A 12,560-nucleotide genomic window follows, 5' to 3' on the forward strand; every position below is an offset into this window, starting at 1 on the left:
GTCTGGGTTTGGTCTATGCCAGGAAAACGTTACCCGCCTGTTTACTTTGTGCCCCCTGTACAGTTTGGTGGAGGAGAATCAACACATTTTGGACAAATGTAGCTTACAATCTTGAGGAAAAGGTGTGGAGCAGGCCCTTTTCTGTTCCCGATTACTGTTTCCGGTACAGAAGGTCCATAAGTCATGATTGGGCGAGTTTGGTGGGAAGACCATAACCAACCACACAGAGCCCGTTCCTCAACCCCATCCAACACCTATGGGGTGAACAAGAACTGAGATTGTGAGCCCGGTCTTCCCCCAACATCAGTGACTGACTTCACAAATGCTCCTCTAGATGAATTCATCTAGATGAATGGGCAGAAATTCTTACAGACCTCTCCAAAATCTTGTAGAAAACCTTTCCAGAAAAGCCGGACATGTTACATCTGCAAAGGGATCAACTCAATATAAGTGTCTATGGGTGTAGAATTCGAGGTCATAAAAGCTCCCGTAGTGTAATGTGTGGTGTCCCAATGCTGTATAATGTGTCTCCATAAGAGATGGATACTGTATATTATAAAAGTACAATGGTTTGGAGACAGAACAATTCATGCAGATTATTTTAGGGTTAGACAGTATAGACAGGGAAAAGCTCCTGATATTGGGAATTCAACTGCTTTTGATATACCAAATGCTCTATATTTCTAATTTAGGGATGTTTGTAGATCCTTCTGGTAAATTATGTATTAGGGAGAGGGCTTCATCGTGAACTCCGATCCCGAGTTAGTATTCTTATATAAATATATAAATGTTTTTTCTTATTATTTATCAACTATCGACAGGACGGGTAATAAATGTTTGAGCAACGTGACCCCTGTGAATAAGTGATGAATATATTTTGTGGAAAAATATATTAAATAGATATTAGGGTTTTAGAAAATAATGATATTTTCTTGAATAATGAAGATATACCACTTTCAAATATAGTCACATATTTCAAGATCTCTGCTTGCTGCCATTCAATCAAAACTTTACTTTTAACTTCTTTGGGATAAAAATCTGTCCTGGGATGGACAAGAAGGTGCTTTGCTCGTTACAAGGCAACAGCCCTGATAATCAACTGTATGTCCACTACATCACCGAGCCTGTATTTTTTTCCAACATAGTGAACAGTTAAGATTCTTTCTAACTCCCTGCCAATTTTTTGCACTTTTGCTATTTTTCCGTCGACATAGCCGTATCAGGGCATGCTTTTTTGAGAGATGTATTTGAATTACACCTCTGAAACTGAATCACTACTCAAGGACAAACCGTGAGGCAGGGTAGTCAGGAAGTCCGAGGTCAGATGCTAGGAGGGCTTGTAGTACAGAAGGTCAAGACAAAGGCGTGGTCAAGTAACAGTCCAGGGTCAAATGCTAGGAGGGTACGTTAAGGTAAGAGGATAACAGAAACGGATAGTCAAAGACTAAGTCCGTGGTCAGGTATCTGAGGTCGGAGAGTGTTAATAGCAAAAGGGATAACACAGAAAATTAGTCAAAACAAATCCAAGGTCCGGCAACATGATCAGGAAATCAGACACAGAGATTTACTCATTGATGTGTGTGCTTCGCTTTGTGTCTTATTTCCTCAGGTATCTGACCTTGGACATGGCCCCTGACTATCCGTTTCTCTTATCCCCATTTCCTCAGGTATCTGACCTTGGACATGGCCCCTGACTATCCGTTTCTCTTATCCCCTTACCTTTACGTAGCCTCCTGGCATTTGACCTCGGACTGTTAGCTGATCATGCCTTTGTCTTGTCCCTCTGTACTACAAGCCCTCCTGGTAGCTGAACTCTGACTTTCTGACTACCCTTTCTCACGGCTTGTCTGTGAGTAGTGACTCAGCATCTCAACACAATTTATTTTACCATATAATGCACTGAAAATTGGAAAATAAGGTCCAAGTAGGTTGAAATAGTTAAAAAAAAATGTAATTACACCATTTGTTTGGGGTTTTGCTTTTATGGCATTCATTGTATGGCAAAAAATTATCTGGCAATATGATTCTACAGGTCAGTCTGAATATGATGGTACCAAACTTTGTATATAGTCTTGTCTATTCATTTTAGGGGTTAAAAATTTCCAAACAAAATTTGTTTGTCATCCTTTCCCTGAAACGTGAATTTTTTTTTTTCCATTGATGGCTTATTTTTTTTGCATGGTGAAATGGCGTTTTCATTTATACCATTCTGGGGTATATAACACTTGATGGCATTTAATTGCATTTTTTTTAGACAGATGCGGCACCAGAAAAACTTCAATTCTATTGTCTCCATTATTTTTCAGTTTTCGGTATTTACCACATGGGTTAATTCATTACTTTTCAAGATTGATAGGCTGTACTTTTACAGACATGACAATACCAGATATACACTGCTCAAAAAAATAAAGGGAACACAAAAATCCCACATCCTAAATATCAATGAATGAAATATTGCAGTTGCAAATCTTTATTCATTCCATAGTGGAGTGCGTTGAGAACAATAAAACATAAAAATGATCAATGTAAATAAAAATTAATATCACATGGAGGTCTGGATTTGGAATGATACTCAAATTCAAAGTAGAACATCAAATTACAGGCTGATCCAAATTCAGTGGAAATGTCTCAAGACGAGAAAATAATGCTCAATGGTGTGTGTGGCCTCCACGTGCCTGTATGACCTCCCTACAACGCCTAGGCATGGTCCAGATGAGGCAGCGGATGATCTCTTGAAGGATATCCTCCCAAACCTGCATTAAAGCATTAGTCAACTCCTGGACAGTCTGTGGTGCAACCTGGTGTTGGTGGATGGAACGAGACATCATGTCCCAGATGTGCTCGATTGGATTCGTATCTGGGGAACGGACGGGCCAGTCTATACCTTCAATGCCTTCATCATGCAGGAACTGCTGACACACTTTAGCCACATGAGGCCTAGCATTGTCATGCATCTGAAGGAACCCTGGGCCAACCGCACCAGCATATGGTCTCATAATGGGTCTGAGGTCTCATCCTAGTACCCAATGGCAGTCAGGCTACCTCTGGCGAGCACATGGAGGGCTGTGCGGCACTCCAAAGAAATGCCTCCCCACACGATTACTGAACCACTGCCAAACCGGAGGATGTTGCAGGCAGCAGATCGCTCTCCACAGCGTCTCCAGACTCTGTCACATCTGTCACATGTGCTCAGTTTGAACCGGCTCTCATTTGTGAAGAGCACAGGGCACCAATGTCAAATCTGCCAATCTTGGTGTTCTCTGGCAAATGACAACCACTCTGCACGGTGTTGGGCTGTAAGCACAACACCCACTTGTGGATGACAGGCCCTGATACCACTCTCATGGAGTGTTTCTGACAGTTTGAGCAGGCACATGGATGTTAGTGGCCTGCTGGAGGTCATTCTGCAGGACTCTGGCACTGCTCCTCCTGTTCATCCTTGCACAAAGGAAGAGATATCAATCATGCTGCTGGGTTGTTGCCCTTCTATGACCCGCTCCATGTCTCCTGGTGTACTGGCTTGTCTCTTGGTATCTGCTCCATGCTCTGGACATTTTGTTGACAGACACAGCTACCCCTCTTGAAGCTCGCATTGATGGGCCATCCTGGATGAGCATCACTACCTAAGCAACTTCTGTCGATTGTAGACACTGCCTCGTTACTGTACCTCTAGGGGTGAAAGCAATGACAAAATTTAAAAGTGACCAAAACAACAGTCAAAAAGGATGAGATCAGAGAAATGGTCTGTGGTCACCCCCTGCAGAACCACTCCTTTATAGGGGTTGTCTTGCTAATTGCCTATAATTTCTACCTGTTGTCTGTTCCATTTGCACAACAGCAGGAGAAATTGATTCACAATCAGTGTTGCTTAACTGGACAGGTTGATTTCAAAGAAGTGTGATTTGCTTGGAATTACATTGTGTTGTTTAATTGTTTCCTTAATTTTTTTGAGCAGTGTATATATATTTTTTTCATTTCGTTACCTTTGAACTAAGAAAAGCATGGTCATTTGAATTTTTGTATTTATTTTTTTTAGTTTTTCTTATTCTTTTGTTCCTTTAGGCAACTTGACACTGTGATCGTTTGATTGCTTGCTCTCTATACTGCAATACTAAGGTGTTGCAGCACACTGCGTAAATGATGGTCTACTATAAAGCCCACTATGTCGGGGGAAACCCATCAAATCAGTGATTACATCATTTAAAATTCCGCTGTCAGTGATTGACAGCGGCATCTAAATAGTTAAACAGCAGCGATCAGAGCGACTGTAGAGTGTCGAGTGGGCTCAGCTTCCAAACCTGCATTCATTTGCACCAAGGGGTTAAATGACTGCAAGCAGAGATCTTGAAAATCATTGATTAATTGAAACAGAGACCAAATCATGAAATCATATAACGTTAACGTGGCTCATAATTTCATTTTAATTTTAAGAACAGAATTTTTTTCCCAAAAATAATTTATTTAGCAATTTATTTTGTATATATTTTTTTATTTTGTATGATTTTGTGTAAAATTTGTTCTGAGCGAGCCGTGATGTGAACACTTTGCACTGTATGTGGGTTACGCATCTGTGCTGGGTTACACAATACATCAGTGATAATATCAGTATGATAACTGTGTGTTCTATCATCTCTACAGGTACAGCCTGACTTTATGGCAGGGGAGTTCAGACCCGTTAAAACTGGACGACCTTTTGTTCATCCGAGATAACAGTCAGCCCGAGGAAATCTACTATGACATTTATGATCCTTTGCTATCAGAATTTAAACAAATAGCATGTAAGTTATCAGCCTGGTGACAAAATGAACCACTTACAATAACAACAGAGTTCCACACAGGAATCGTGGCTGAGTATACAAAATACATTTATAATTGACTAAAAGAACAGAAAAAGCATTACCCCTCTTCCATCTAGCATTATTAAAACATTTCATTTAATATTAATAATGTAATATATTCAACCCTAACTAAAATGAAACAGGTGTCAATATTGCTGTCAATTCAGAGCACTATTCCTCTACTGTTCTACTGCTGCAATAGTTATGTAAGGGACAGCCCCCACAATTGTTAAAGCCAAACACACAAGCCCCTTTACAGGTTTCACTAATAACCTGGCTTCTTCAGGCGTACAGAGTTATAAGCCTCTATACCTCTGATGAAGCCAGATAAGCGGCGAAACATTTAAAAAGAAAATAAAAGTGTTTTTTTTTTTAAATAAATGCTAGTTTTTATGGTGGAAGAAGGGTAAAAGTTTTATTTAGACAAGTGTACATGTGAGGTTGAAGAGGTCCTTTCATCAAATTTTTCACCAGATAGCAAGTGATACAGGGAGAAGTGCACCCCCCCCCCCCCCCCCAATGAAAAGTATGTAATAACAAATAGTTGGACTTAAAAAAAAAATAGCACATTAGGTGCCAAATACTTTTTTTTGCTAAGATATCTGCAATGAAGAGGCAAAATTAAAAATATACACTAATGTTTTATTCTGCTATTCCGCTATTACATCGTGTGCCCAGCTCAACATAAAACATTTGATGAAACGTCCTGGGAGCACATACTGTATATGTCCAGAATTATACCAGGGTGTCTTATTGGTTGAACATGGGCAGCAGGGTGGCTCAGTGGTTAGAACTGCAGCCTTGCAGTGCTGGGGTCCTGGGTTAAAATCTCACCAAGGACGAAATCTGCATGATAGGTCCAAACATCTGCAAAATAGGTCCAAAGATGATGGTCCAACAGAGCACACAGTGACTTCATCTGCCTCATTAAGGTAAATGGCCTTTTTCCTGGGCCCTGATGGAGCCACTGAACGTAGGGTAAAACAAAATGTGAGCATAGTCTTACATTGAGAGGCTGAAATTCAAATTGATCCCTGATTCAGATAAAGTATCTGTTCCTGATCTAGTCTAAAAATCCCCAAACCTTATTAATTGCAACACTTATGTGTTTCATTTTACAGTCACAGTTTGCATGAAGCTGTGAGGCTGGGGAGCAGTGGGCTCCTGAAGAAAATAGACAATCAATACAGTGATACTATTTCTACTTGTGTTTATTTCCAAAGTGAATTCAAACCGGAAGAAGCTGTTCTATTCCGGGGTCAGCCTTCAGATGTACTTTCACCCCGATGATGATGATGGAATTTCAGTGAAATGGTTTGATGCTGAGGAAAATGTCTCCACTGTACAGAATCTATTGTCAAGTAAGAAAAGTATCTCCAATTATGGAGAAATACAACATCCAGAACAATGTTTGACAAAAATGGCTTAATGCTTAGAGACCATAAAAGTGTATAACATAGAAAAAAAAATCCCATTTAAAACCAATTTTACAACACAAACAAGTGATAGGGAAAGTAGCCCAATATACAAATGAATGGGCACAATAATAGATAAAAATGTGCCTAAATACAATACCAGGCTGATAACCAAGGGGCACTAATTAACCCTAATCAGATCGTCCTTATTGATACAGTCCTGCCTACCCGCAGAGGTTGGACCTTAGGGTAATGGTGACAGTGGCGCTGCGCTCCTCCACGGCTGACCCTAGGAAACCCTTGGACGGCCTACCAATGAGTGAAGTAGAAATCATATTGCTTAAGGAAGGCAGAAGGGGCTCAAAAACAAAGTAATGGTACTTATCGCTTTAATGGTGTTGTCATTGCCTTGACACGTTTCCCAAATCGTGGGCTTGTGATCCTACCAGATGTCATTCTTATCAACCTCCTGATGAACCCTTAGTTGGGGAAACACGTCGACGCAATGACAACAACATTGTTTAATGCAAATAAACCGAGAGCATGGTTATATAGGTCATCAAATTAAAAATACAGATATACGTGTATAACCACAAAGTTTTGTGCCAGTACAGAGAAAATTCGGTTAGAATGTTTATGAAAATTAGCTTGTAAGTGCATTGAGGGTGGGCTAATACACTAGCTGTGTTCTAGCTGGCTCACCCCCAATGAAGTTCCAGGCTTATTTGCATACACTTTACATATGGGCACCACGGGGGCTCCGGCGTTAACATTGCAGCCTTGCAGTGCTGGGGTCCTGGTTTTAAATCCCACCAAGGACAACATCTGCAAGAAGTTTGTATCTTCTCCCCGTGTTTGCGTGGGTTTCCTCCGGGTTCTCTGGTTTCCTCCCACATTCCAAAGACATACAGTACTGATAGGGAATTTAGATTCTGAGCCCCAATGTGGACAGTGGTGATGACGTCTAAAGCACTGTGGAATTATTGGCGCTATATAAGTGAGTAAAATAAATAAATTGAGAAGTGAGCAGGGCAGGTGTCAACACATTCTCTGATGCCTGCTAATCTCGAAATGGGCCTGATAGAATAAAACAGTTACACGGCAACTATTAAATGAGACAGGTGTCCAATATCCGCAAATCGAAAACATGGCCGGCAGGTAACACAGAACGTGATGACATCTATCCTGCTTACTTCTCAATGTGGAAGTGAGTACAGAGGAAAAACCCTTTAAGGCTAGCTAGAAACTTGCAGGAGAAACTTGACTTGATGAAATTCAGGGTTTTCAAGGCTTTTCTATAGTAGATAGGAAGCTATATTTTGGGCTACCAAATATGTATCACTAGATTCTCCACCTACTGGAGTTTATATGAAGACTGGTTAATGAGATCATTAGATTTATACATTAAAATTTCTGAAAGTGTTGTAATATTTATAGAATCTTCCGTCTTTCCACTATAGGTAATCTTGGAATGCTCACACTCCAGGTAGAAGTCCAAACAAATATTTCTCTTACCCCAATGGTAATCTTTGCTAAGTCATTATCAGCATTTCCACTGGAAGACCTTCTCAAGTTGGTTACCGACAGCAATAATCCATGGGGAATTTTCCTTAAACCAAAAGACCACATCTCACTCAACGAGACCCTCAAGGTCCTGAAGAAACTAGATGACCAGAAACATCTATATCTTCCAGTGTGGGTTGGCATGGATGTGGCTTATGAAAGTTTTAGCACACCAGGATATATCCAAGGAGAAGACTTCATTGGTAGCATCAATGCCATCTTTTCAGCAGTTACAGTTGTGCCTAGTTGGCCCAAAGAACGGTTGGATAAGGGATACACAGAGATAATGGTGCAGGATATGCTGAAACTTTGCAATGGAGTCATGCAGGAGGTCTCATTTCAGCTACAGGCAGTTGCCTTGGGAAAAGCCTGGCTGAGTACAATAAATCTACTGAAGGTCTCCCCAATGTATACTCTTACTGTAGAACACACTACTGAACAAGGAGCGTTCCTGGATGGATATCATGGACTGATGGCCATCAGAACCCACACGGAAAATGGTGTCTATTACAAACTACCACCCGAGTATCGGTATACGCTCATGACAAGTATCTACAGCACCTAGAGTGAAGTCACTAAGGAACCTCACTTGAATTATAAAAACTTCTTTGGTTATTTTCATCATAAAAAAGTCTCCAAAATACAGTAGTGTAAGATAAGGGTACATAGTGTGTATTATTTATATACAGTTCCCCAACAACTCTTTGTGAAAGTTCTGGACTAATAACGACGGTGGTATGACAGGCGGCTGGAGCAGGCATTCGCAGAGCACCTGGTTGGGTTAGTCAAAGGATAAGGTAATTTGAGCAGTAGATCCGGTGTGACCAGACGTAATGTAAAGTATGTAAAAAAAAACAACTTAACGCTTTAACTTAGAAATAAATACGATAAAAATCAATTGTGTCCTAAAATGTTTGACTCAGCAATATTCTGTTTTTAGATTATTGTATTCTCCTACAAAATCAAAGTAATTATGAGAGGACGTACGGTACATAAAAATAAATCACCTAATTATTTTTTTTAATCCTCTTTAAAGGCGATGTCATGTTTTGCAAAAAAAAAAAAATCAAATTTTTTTAAATTATTTAGTGAATTTACAATTTTTGTTCAGGAAGAACATCTCTTGCTCGGGAGGATTCGGCAATTTTGTGACGTCAGAAAACTACCTATTGTTTAAATCTATTATTTATCTAAAAAAATGTTTGGAAAATCATTACATTAAAAAAAAAAAAAAAAAAGAATCAGAAGTATTGCAATTTTCACACTGGACATTAGGCCTAATAATAAACTTTATAAATCCTGTTCTTTACATGAGACTTTTCAGAAGGCTCATTATCATCAGAGGCAAAATAAAGGACTTTTAAGCAAGAACGTGGCAAGTGCAGCTTTTCTTCTTTTCATACGGGAAAAGACATTAGTCTTATTCTCAAAGCTGATTTAGCCACCGTAATTCAGTAATGAGATATGCAGTATGTTCCAGGTCACTTCTTTAATATACGTGTATACGAAAAACCACACGCTGCATGCTCAAACGTTAACATATTGAATAATTCATTCTATTTCATGCAACATCTCAAAAACAGTCAAAATCCCACTAATGGCATCAAAAAATGGAAAGTGCTTTATGTGCAAAATGTCTTAAAACTACTGGGACTGAGGACGGCACATCATGTCAGCTGTGACCAACTTTTGGTTCCCACCTGTTCTTAGGCTGCGTTCCTCCTCACCCAACACCATTGGTGATTTATGACTTGTGTCTGATGGATGATGGACATGTTATACACCCAATCTAAGGGTGCCCATACAACTTAGATAGCTGCTCCTCCAACAGTTTTTCCCTCTGACTTCCCCATACATATGCACACTCAGTTTAGCTGATCATCCATGTGTTTTCAAAGATAAGAGGACAAACCATTGTCTACTGGTGGCTTGTCTACTGGTAGAACAAAAGAGTCAGGCGTTGAAATACCACATTCAAGATTCTTCTTTCTCCCAACATTTTACATCAGGAAAAGTCAGAGGCTACAGCAAAATTACCGGGGTCCTTTGTCTTTGATGTATTGTGTATGGGGGTCTTAAGAATAGGTCTACTGATACATTATGTGAGCTTTATGGCTGGTTAGAGTCCTTTGTATTGGCAAGAAGAAACTGTTCACAGGCTTGGTAAGTGTTGGCAAAATCTGTAGACAGTCCAGAAATATTGGTTGTTAATTGTGAGACGATTCCTGGAGTAAACTGGTTGTAATAGGAAATCTGAAAAAGAAAATGGAAAGTAAATATTCATTTACAACAGAATATTTCGCATATAGAAAACTCCCATAGAAGAGACAGAGGCCATTTAATGATATTAGGCCAACATGTCTCCAACAGCCACCCTTGGTGATATCAAAGTGTCCTGCACCGTTGTTATGATTGAAGCCAATAAACAGCAGTGTTGTGAAGATGTCCTTCTTCACCTTGCCAAAAAATATTGGTGTAGAAACCGTTGTGTAGCCATGTACTAAAATGTGCAACAAGTCATCAACTAGAACCATGAATGTGAGCGTCACTACAGCTGCAGCAGGCAAAGCAGCCATTATCGGGCAAGGAAAGCGGCTCCCTGCTCTTTGCATTTCATTTGACAGCAAAACTGTGTGTGAACATGTTTCTCCTGACAAGGGCAAAAAACATTAGAGACCACATTTTTTAAATCATTGCGTCCTTTTCGTTTCCAAAGTTATAGATAAATATACTGCGGTATTTGGAAGAGTTTCAAAGACTTCTCTACCCTGTCCATTACCCCTTGTCCAATTCCCAGTCTGGTAAGGGAAATTCTGAATAGATTCTCACACAATAGCAGTGGGAATGGGACCATCCTAGTTTGAGCTCTTTTTCTCCAAAAACCCCATGTAAGCACAATTTGCTTCTTGTTATGGTTTATTATTTATTTGCCCGTATACAATTTGATTCTTTGGCCAAATATATGGCACGTGTTATGCATTTAAAAAGTTGGAAACAGAGTTTGAGGAGACTTTAAAGTTAACAAAGGCATAATGTTAACTGCCAGTGCATAATTTATAACTAAATTGTCTCTTCAGAGAGGAAGAGGGCTAGAACTCTGCTGCCACTTATTGGAAGTAGCAATCCTAAAAATAAACATCGACCCTCTGAGCCTCATCACATGACTTAGGATAAAAGCCAAAATCTCAGTTTGCAGACACTGTGTTTCAGGGTACTGCCACTCCTCAGTGCAAAGTGTGAGATCTGGTCTGGCTGTGTGAGAGGCGTCTGACCGGGCATTCTCTGAAGAGACAATTTGTATATTTCCCAGAGGAGCATTGCAAGGCTTAAAAGTCTCCTCACTTTGGCATGTCAGGCTTGACATGTCACTCTCCCTAAGGAGAAACGTTACCTATTGGATCTCGGTCAGACGCCTCTCACCCAGCCACACCAGATCTCACACATTGCACTGATGAGAGGCAGTACCTCGAAACACAGTGTCTGCAAACTGAGATTTTGGTTTTGGCTTTTATCCTAAGTCATGTGACAAGGCTCGTTAGAGAGTCGATATTGACTTTTAGCATTGCTACTTCTAATAGGTGGCACTAGAGTTCTAGTCCTCTTCCTCTCTGAAGAGACAATTTGCATGTTTCCCAGAGGAGCATTGCAAGGCTTAAAAGTCTCCTCATCTTGGCATTTCAGGCTTGACATGTCACTCTTCGCAAGAGGAAACTTTACCCCTTGGATCCTAATTTATACATGGGTCACCTGTCTCTTCTAGCACTACGGTCCCCCGAGGTGGTAGGGAAGCCATAGGAAGGTGCAGCTCAGGAGCAGACACAGACAGAGATGGGCCCCTGTGCAAGAACAATATATGGGCCCTTTGTAGCCCAATAACTCACCCTAATCCACTATCCCACCTGCATTGGAGGTAGACATGGTCCCCCTCACCTATTGGGTTGCCGAGTGGCTACGTAGGTTGCACCAATGGTAGGACGGACCCTGGTAGAGCTGTGACTTTTACAACCCTTATAATTAAGCGCATATCAAAATCCTACCTAACTGGTGCTCCCTGCTTGATCATGTAGGCCAAATGATAAAAAACAATACCTTTGTCATAGGTCCTTGTGACCATATGCAGAATCCAGAACAGAGAGTCTCTCCCCGGGTGTACTCATCACAGGGAGGATGTGCGGGAAGGGAAACGGAGCGAAACGCTACAACGTAGGGGTCTCTGGTAAAGAAAACATGCAATCAGTATACTATAGTTTATGATCAAAATAGACAGGTAGTTTAGGGTCAGAACTCACCCATCATCACAGGGTGGTCGTCGAGAAGCCAGGATGATAAAATCTTGTAATTTGCCATCTGTGCTGCTCACGGTGCAGACTACATGGTAAATAGCATCATCTTCATTCACTTGTTGCAAGAGCTGACATTCTCTGCAGGCAACAGACAGCGTATAAAGATGCAGAAGAGGAATACAGCAAATGTTGTTATTCTTGTGCTCCCACTCTTACTTATAGTAGCTGTCCCATTCTGTGCGGCGGCTCAGATCAGAAAGCAGGTTGAAGGTTTGTCTTGCATCAATGGATACTATTATTTCTACCTTAAAGGATAAAAATTTGCCATCCTCCAGTGTGTACAGCTGAACCTGTGTGGAGGAGAAAGACTGGACGGTTGTACTTTATGTCAATCTACTTTTATGGTTTGCATAGTTCTTGCACAAATGTTTCTGTGGAGCCACAAGGTTTATTAAAGATCA

At 40.5% G+C, this 12,560-nt stretch overlaps 2 protein-coding genes across 2 annotated transcripts in view; one reads left to right on the plus strand and one right to left on the minus strand.

The window, feature by feature from the left end:
• Window positions 1–9,290, plus strand: part of FAM151A (family with sequence similarity 151 member A) — a 25,765-nt gene extending 16,475 nt beyond the window's left edge. Inside the window, exons 6-8 of the mRNA XM_077276658.1 lie at window positions 4,639–4,778; window positions 6,062–6,199; window positions 7,714–9,290. Of these exons, the coding sequence (XP_077132773.1) occupies window positions 4,639–4,778; window positions 6,062–6,199; window positions 7,714–8,381 (946 nt within the window). The 3' untranslated portion in view covers window positions 8,382–9,290. The remainder of the gene's footprint in view (window positions 1–4,638; window positions 4,779–6,061; window positions 6,200–7,713) is intronic.
• ACOT11 (acyl-CoA thioesterase 11) overlaps window positions 9,291–12,560 on the minus strand; it is an 18,863-nt gene continuing 15,593 nt past the window's right edge. Inside the window, exons 14-17 of the mRNA XM_077276659.1 lie at window positions 12,316–12,449; window positions 12,106–12,237; window positions 11,906–12,029; window positions 9,291–10,069 (exon numbers count right to left, since the gene is read on the minus strand). Of these exons, the coding sequence (XP_077132774.1) occupies window positions 9,926–10,069; window positions 11,906–12,029; window positions 12,106–12,237; window positions 12,316–12,449 (534 nt within the window). The 3' untranslated portion in view covers window positions 9,291–9,925. The remainder of the gene's footprint in view (window positions 10,070–11,905; window positions 12,030–12,105; window positions 12,238–12,315; window positions 12,450–12,560) is intronic.

Source organism: Ranitomeya variabilis, chromosome 8 (genome assembly GCF_051348905.1).
Source record: "Ranitomeya variabilis isolate aRanVar5 chromosome 8, aRanVar5.hap1, whole genome shotgun sequence".
Lineage (NCBI taxonomy): Eukaryota > Metazoa > Chordata > Amphibia > Anura > Dendrobatidae > Ranitomeya > Ranitomeya variabilis.